The sequence below is a fragment of the Rhyacophila brunnea genome, unplaced genomic scaffold (genome assembly GCF_057557595.1).
Source record: "Rhyacophila brunnea isolate RB1 unplaced genomic scaffold, BYU_Rbru_1.0 scaffold_8, whole genome shotgun sequence".
In the NCBI taxonomy this organism is placed as follows: domain Eukaryota; kingdom Metazoa; phylum Arthropoda; class Insecta; order Trichoptera; family Rhyacophilidae; genus Rhyacophila; species Rhyacophila brunnea.
The window spans coordinates 47498044-47506757 of NW_028233350.1; the positions used below are offsets into that span (position 1 = coordinate 47498044).

The 8714-nt window shown below is 34.3% G+C and overlaps 1 protein-coding gene across 1 annotated transcript in view; it reads left to right on the plus strand.

The window, feature by feature from the left end:
• Window positions 1–8376, plus strand: part of LOC147064309 (uncharacterized) — a 32599-nt gene extending 24223 nt beyond the window's left edge. Inside the window, exons 2-3 of the mRNA XM_085958561.1 lie at window positions 5716–5911; window positions 7634–8376. Of these exons, the coding sequence (XP_085814687.1) occupies window positions 5716–5911; window positions 7634–7828 (391 nt within the window). The 3' untranslated portion in view covers window positions 7829–8376. The remainder of the gene's footprint in view (window positions 1–5715; window positions 5912–7633) is intronic.
• Window positions 8377–8714: the final 338 nt, after the last annotated feature.

Consider the following 8714-nt stretch of genomic DNA (forward strand, 5'->3'; position numbering starts at 1 on the left):
CAATCATCATTTAAATAAGGCATCGACAACTTTTCGTTGTTCTGAGGCCAAGCTACACACATTTCGGCAGGTTCATGTTAAAATTAATACCTATTTGTTGAGTGGTGGTGGCACTAGTTGGGTCGGTCTCAACTAAACGTGGCTTCACTGACGTTGAGTTGAGACCCAAGGGCCAAGGCGATAGACAATAATATTAATTAAATAAATTAAAATTAAAACAAGTTGCTAATTCTTAGTTTATTTATTACATTGATTTTTACATTTTTTACCCGTTCCGTGTACATATTAATATTATATTAGCATGATCATAAATATAATTAGTAATTACGAACAACACAATAAGTAAGTAAATAAAGCAAACATGCTATTATTAGAAATTTCAATTCGAGGATTGACCTTCTTAAGATTACGAGATATTGGAATCATCGGCGATTTTATTTAATAATAACGACGATTAATGACGCAATCGATTCGTTGGAAGATTTAAAAGGGGCCTCAAAACTGTTTTACAGCTAATAATTAGCTTGAACTTGTTCAACATGTCAATGTGACGGAGAACTACAGGTTGCACACCTCTAGAAATGTCCGAGAATGTGCTCCGAAAGGGAAGAGATCCTCGAGTTGGTCCAGCCAGCTGTTGGGCCCGTCGGGCCGTCCGACCTGATCGCCACAAAAGCCATCTTTAATGGTTTTAAATAGATTACGGCGTATGAGTCATGAATCATGCACATAATAATTTATTTATAGGTAATGGGTATTATATATTATCTGAGAAGAAATACATAGATAGGTACCTACACCTACCTAATATTTTCCAGCGATCTTTTTGATTAAAGTAACTGACTGAACAACATCCCAAATTTAATATTACATCATTCATCACGTAGTAGGTACCATTTTTAGCCATTCGTGTTTTAAGTGTAAAACACTCGAAAGTAATTTTGTTCGCGATTCAATTATAGCGGAAGGAAGGAGTTGATGTTTTCACATTCCTACTCTTGCCTGCTATATTTAGAACTTTTACATCACTATTAGGTACCTAGGTGGCACTGCCCATTTCAGTAGTTTTGCATCAGGTTACTTGTTGCGATGTCTGATTTAATTGTTAATCGATTAGGATAATAATTCATAAAATTTATTGTTCCCAACTTAATCTATGTTTTCAATATTCAAAATTGAAGCGCAATACGCGTTTATCGATATTTTTGTTATAAATATAATAGGTAGTATGAATTGATAACAAGCTAGGTACCTACGCATTTTTTATAACAGAATTTATTTTAAATTGAGGCCCTAAAATCGTGAGACCCCAAGGAAAACTGCCCCTTCAGCCCCACCTGATTTCGCCTAAATATCACATTGCCCAGCTGTATCCATCCCCCTCCCCTGTCCATCTCATTTGGAGACATTTATTTTTATTTTAAATAGTTGAAGAGATTAATCCATTTTTTTGTAGGTTGGTTAATATGAATATCCCTACATATTATTCACTCAAGCTGTAGGCGGGAAGCCTACTTATTTTGGGCAGGCAGCAGTGTTGCCAACCGTACTATAATTATAGTATTTGTACTATAATTTTCGTCTACATACTATGTACGATATAAACAGGTATAGTATGCCCAAAATACTATTTGGAAAAATCGGATAAAAAGTAGGCAATAGATGAAAAATAACGCTAAAGTAACCCGGGAGAACTAAAAACAAGCCATTTTGTCTAAAAAAACGAGACGTTAATTATTATGCGTGGAATTTTTTGAAAATGCAGAAAAGTATTGGGTCATTCAACACGTACCTACTATTTTGGAGGCTCTGTGCTATAATACTTCCTCTTTGAAAATATGGCAACACTGGCAGTTCGAACTGGTCGAATCGGCAGTTCATACTGCCCACATTTTATATTGATTCCTTGAATTTACCCACATTCTTGAGTGTGTAAGTAACGTATTTACGATGTTGTCCTCGCTTGTCTACGTCTATGTCCACTATGTCCATGTCCATTTAAGGATGGAAAAGTGGATTACATATTATTATTATAAAAAAGTGTATGGGCTGCTCTCCCACACGAGGAGATTTTGAAATAATTAGCATACGTTTTAGGTTGACCCTTGAAAGTTGACATTGACACATCGCTACCTTAGTATTGGTTTGTGACACAGACCACTTTTATCAAAAAAAACTTTTTTACGTAAAACGATCATTGAGTATTGTTATGTTACATATCCAGTGACAGAAGACCGAAAAATATTGAAATAAACTAGTTTTAAGTATATTTTTGTTCCAAATCCATAAAAATAATACAAAAGATTGCATTGGTTTGTTCCATATCCGGATATAGAACAAACCAATAGTATTAATTCGCTACGCTATATTATAAGTTGTATTGGTTTGTTCCATATCCTTTTCGACCAATGGCATTGCGCATTTTATCTGGAAGAATGTGGACAAAGAACAAAACAATACGTAATTTAGTCAGTTTATTTAGTCATAGTTACTCGTACATTTAGTTACGTCATGCATAACGTTTGACTGGCTTTAATTTGTTTGTGATTCGTCTTGTGTTATTATAAATAGATGTTTTAAAGTAAATAATGGATTTTTCTCCATCTCCCCGTAGATTTTCTGATAACATTTGATTTGGAAAATGTTTTTTTATCTTCCAAAGGCAAACGTATAATTTTTTTTTATAAGTCTAAACTACAGCTTATTGCAATATAAATAAAACTGTATACGATTGTATTTGGCACGAATTCCTGAATGGCAGATCTGGAAATATTTTGGAAATACTGCCAAAAGTTTTCTGAACCTGGGCATGGAACATTACAAGAGGTAGATACTGCTCATAGCATAATTGAACGTTTCCTAAGAAATTGGGAGGCTTATTCTCCATTTTTATTGATTCGGTAGGTACTAAGGTATTGAAAATTTCATCCAAAAAAAAGTTTTTTTTTAAGTTTTACAAATGTTAGAGGCTGATTTTTTCGACTACCTCCCAAGCCATTGCAGCCTCTTATGCTTTTACCAATATTCAATTCATAAAATAAAGCATTTAAAATACGAAAAACAATCTCTTCTGTCAAATGTGAAATGGAAGATGGATTTCAATGATGACTATGACTTCATTGAAATTAATTTCATTTGTCATAATATAATTATCCCTCCCAGTAGCTCTAGAAAAAAAATGGGTTCCTCTTCCTAAGCAAAATAGTAATTGCAATATTTTACCTCAAATTCCTATTTTAAAAAAATATGTTCCAACAGGAAACAAGAAAATCGTTGACATTAATTAGTCACAAAATGATAAGGATTTCTTCAAAGCATTATATGCATTGTATGCAATAAAATTTTTTTTTTTTTTCTGGAAACGTTCAATTGCTTTATGTCCCTTCATATTTCTTATTTTTTCGATGATGTTGTATTATAATTTACAGTATGTCCTTTTTCAATCACTTACCAAGATTAAGTACTTATTTTAATATTCTTATTGTAACAATTTTTCTTATCGCAATTAATAATAAATATAATGACCTATAATGTGTCTATTATTATTGACGAAAACACAGTAACAATGAAATATTACGCGCGTTGTAACACAAAAATAGGAAAAAATATTATCTTGGTTTGTTCCATATCCATAATTTGTTCCATATCCACAAAAACGAAAAACATTTTGCATTTTGTGGATATGGAACATAACAAAAACGTAAAATAAAGCATTACGGTGTATAAATGCCATGTAAAATCACTATTTATAAGACATATAGCTGAATATAATAATATCCCAACAGAAAGTTTGTTTCTAAACCAAACGCAATCGTAGTAGTAAGCATGTGTACATGTAGTGCTCGTTTCCCGCTGATTATTGAAGTTATTTGAATTGGTCTGTGTCACAAACCAATAGTAGGCTAGCGACATGCAATAGATATGCATGCAGTCCACAAAAAACATATACTTGGGTAGGCAGGTACTGCCTATTATATGTACCTACTTACTAACCTAATACTGGTTATCCACTGTGTGACTATACCGATGTTTTTCAAACTGATGCAGGCTCCCGTGGTGAGTATGCGAAAGATTTGTATAGTTATTTGACGGAGACATAAAAGTTTTCATTAAACTCTCGACTGTCAGTTTTGAAACAATAAATAAGTTTGGTGATCAACACTGATCTCAACTCTGTGTTTTCTTAAGGCTATACCTCAGTTGAGGCACAGTCTAAAAAGAGTGGCTAGGCGATGGGCGGATTGCGGGTCGCAGGTGCAAATGACGCATGCCGAACGAAATATTATTTGTCATATAAATCCAACATGCGTCCATTTAATGTTCTGTTTATTGCTCTATTAGTAACAATAATAATATATTCATTGACATGTTTTCTTTTTCAAGTAAATGGGTAACGTTTTTAGTCATCTTTAGACGATTTAAGAATTAATACCCCCGTCGCCAACACGAAACAAATTGACGTATTCACACCCCGACGTTCGCTCTCAGAATGCCAGCGAGTCCAAAATTTCGTCGCGCCAATTGTTGAAAAATATTTGCCGTTTCACTGATGTTATCGCCTTAACATTTCATGAAATTTTACAGTTTCGTGTCACGCCCTGACTAATAGTGGGCCTTGAGAAAGAGAGGCTTTGAGAAAATCACAAACATATTGTGATTTGTGACCTCACCGGAATTGAACCCAGAGCTCTGAAGAGCGGTGCTTTATGCACTGCTATAAGAGCCGAAAATGAGAAAATCATACAATGTTGATTATGCTTGTGCTATGTGCTTGTGCTGCTTATTTACGATTTTATTTTGTAGTTCTTTCGTAGCAGATTTATTTACTAACATGTCCATGTTCTCAGTTGTACTACAGTGTAATTATAGCTGATATGATAAGCAACCATTTTTTACTATCGATTCCTAAAATTACCTTTGGCCAGCATTAATATGTCGAGAGACTTGAAGAAATTAATTATTACTCGATCATCGACAGAATGAATGGAAGTAAAAACCGCAACTCATTGCAATTATTCGAGTGTATTTAATTTGATTTTGAAAAAAATACCATTAAATTTGCCCACTCATTAATAGGCAGAGTAAAACGCAATAAAATAAACAAGTAGCCAAGTAGGTACTTACCTATATTATTGTAGATTTAAATTGAGAAATGATCTCGCTCAGCACCAATAAAATTCATAATGGCAAATACTATTAAATATTGATGAATGATGATGATGACTTGTAGCTTCCTGTTCATTAATGTTAATGACATCCATAAAAATGGTCAGACACATTACAAAATAAAATGAATCCAGCAGGTGTTGAGAGCCCATTCTTTTTACAGGTGCTGGGAAAATCAAAGTGTCTTTTAATTTTTGATTGTGAATGCCTATGGTTTTTTTTGAAAGTGACAAAATCCAAAACGTCAATAGCATTGTAAATTGATCATGAACAGTGGTATAATTAATTTTGAATAAAATATCTGGAATACAAACTTAAGTTTGACTAAATATCTCAGAATAAATATCTCAAGACTCAAGGTCAATTTGTAACATTATTTGTCAATATTTTTCGCACTTTTTTATCTTCATATTCTAATAGCACAGTCTGTAGTCTGTGGTATGACCAAATATATAAACTTATAGGTCGTGGCAACAGACAGAAGTTGAATTTGAATTATAATTATTTTCATACAAGATAAACTAACGATAATATGATATTGTGTTCCAGTTCGACAACATCGAGTAACACATCCCAGCACGGCGACAATAGACAACTGGCGACGGAACCCAACCAATGGATGGACAACATTAACTCTCCGCTCATCCAGGACGAAGGAGACGGCAAATCGCTTAAACTGAGATTCGACGTCAGCAAATATGCCCCTGAAGAAATCGTAGTCAAAACAGTCGACAACAAATTATTGGTAATTTATTATATCATTCACCGCTCTGATTCGAATATCAAGTCCAACATACAGTATAAACCCGAGGGGGGCCGAGAGCGAGAGTGTGGTAGATCAGCTCGCCTACGCTTTCTATTTCTCACAGATGCGCGCTCCTCTGGCTGTTCTTTGTGCCTACCAGCAGAAGCGCTGAGCAGATTAGTTCCTCAAACGGCCGGACATCTATTCATAAATCCCTCACTGTAACTTTGATAATAATATATCGATGCGCCTTTTGTTTATTAGTAATCAAAGGACGCAAACTGTAACTTGGCAGTGCATTTCGAGCAATAAGTTCTGCAAACGACGGAAATTAATTCATAGTTGTGAGACTGTAACTTAGCCGATTTATACAGGAGCCTTTGACGTCTGCAGCCCCGCTTTGACTAGTACAATACTTTTTTTAATCAGAATTTAAATTCGAATACCATAGTGTTAATCTTCTGTTTTGATATATTTACTTATTTACATTGCACAGTCACAGTTGCACTGATGCACTGACCCACTGACCCACTGACCCCACTCCTCTTTGTATGAGATGTCATTTTTTGAAAAGGCACCGTTGACAATTGAATCACCCTGGCCTTGCCGACTTTATGATCAATTGTTACGATGACGACCGCTTTACGAAATGTGCTGTATGTAACGTTGCATCGGTGGTGTGATGTAAACTCGTGAATTATGTTCGACGCTAATAATAAATTAAATTTTAATGTAAGACGTAAAGCTTTGCACCATTAGGCAGGCTGCCAAGGAAGTTTATCACTATAAATATTTATCTCAACGGACGCAGCTGAAGATATAAATAGTTCACACATTTCTCGATAGCTCCGGCGCGACTTGCGCAAATATTTCATTTCACTCTAAAGCTCACTCTGTAAATACTTTTTTGTCTAGCGGTAGCGGTTCATATCAATCATCATTCTCAGCTTTCGAAGCAAGGCTAATGAGAGAATCTCGATTTCAAGTTATTATTTCTGGTAGATGCGCTAGTTTACCTATATATGTCTTGAATTATGTATCTTTATTGAAATATTTCAATTTGGGATAGTATTCCATGGTGAATTTTTTATTATTCGGATACCGCCTTGCAAGGTATTCCACGTACTCGGTGGATGTATTTAATTTAGGTAATGGTATCTTTTTTTTGTCAAATGTTGTACACATACTACTCATATACCTAATTAAATCAATTTTATTATTAAATTACACTTTGTGTTTAGTGTTTGCACTGCTTAAACCGGGAGATAATTATAATCTTCTGTCCTATTATTAGTCGCATTTAATTTGAGTTCACCAGATGACCGACTCGGCAACCGCTATCAAACCAGAAAGCCCTATTTGGAACAAATTCTTCCAAAGTTAACATTGCGAACAACTCTATGACATATTACCGCTGCCCTCAGCGGCCATTCATAATCATAATAAACAAAATGTTTACATATCTTTTAAAGATAGGTGGCTATAGAGTGGATGTTGAAAATGTTATCTAGTAAATAAATCAAATGAAATAAATAATAGCTTGGAAATAATTTTTTTTAGTGTTTTGATTCAGAAGACCTAAAAAACGAGTCGAAAGGGAATTTTTTGCTGCCATCCAGCATTACAAATATAAAAAAAAAACAGCACTAACCATAAAAAAGTTCACCATCCCCGCCCGTCGGTAGTTAAATGAAATCACAATTTTGTGTTATTTATTTTCAGGTACACGCAAAACACGAAGAAAATTCAGACTCAAAAACAGTGTACAGGGAATACAACAGGGAATTCATGCTGCCCAAGGGAACCAACCCGGAAGCCATCAAGTCTTCCCTTTCCAAGGACGGCGTTCTCACCGTGGTCGCTCCGCTGCCCGCCCTCGCCATCACCGAACAGAACATCCCCATAAAGCAAAACTAATTCTCAATCGACTCTTTGCATTGTCTACTAAAATTGTTAACTCGCAACATTCAACCGAATAGAGAATTATTTTCATATAAAACTAATTTAAATTGAACCGACATTCATATCATAAAGGAGGCCCACGCCCAAATTCTGGTTGCAGTTTCTTCAATTTTTTTACCTGAATAATGACAATTTTAGTTAAAACTATTTAATATGCACTAGTTTTGCGAGGGCGATGCGATGTAATGAACGCTTTCACTGTCGGTCGATTATCTTTTAGGAGTCAGAAATCTCAACGACCATTTCAAATCGTCCCCTAAATAATAACCTCCGTCACGGACTCAAATATTTTTCACCGCTTTTTATAAAAGATTCGAGATATTAATTTAAATTATTTATGCGTATATTTATATAATATAATAAAATTAATGTACTAATGTTTTATAATTTAGAAAAGGGAATTGAAGAATCGAAGAAATTTAAGTTTCATTTTACACATAGATATTTTATAAAATTTATTTAATTGTAAAATCAATAAAATGTGTATAATGTAGAGGTCGAAATGTTGTTTTCTTTATTTTTTTCTACCTTAATTTTGTTCCCTATTCTCTATCAATCAGTGTTGTCAATTGCCATTGAAAAAATATGTCTGATAGGATAAGAAAATAAGCTAGTTTACAGAAAAAAAGGTTAGATTCTCTTGAAAAATGTCTAGAAACTAGCACCTCAAAAAATAACAATAAATATATTGAAAGAGAATTAATTGTTTCGTATCTAATAAATTCCTTCAAATAAATTTAGCGGCCCTAGTAGTCCAGTGCATAAGACACTGGCCTTTCGTCTAGGAGCCCCGAATTCAACTCGGTGAAGTCGTAACATATTTATGTGATTTCCTCAAAAC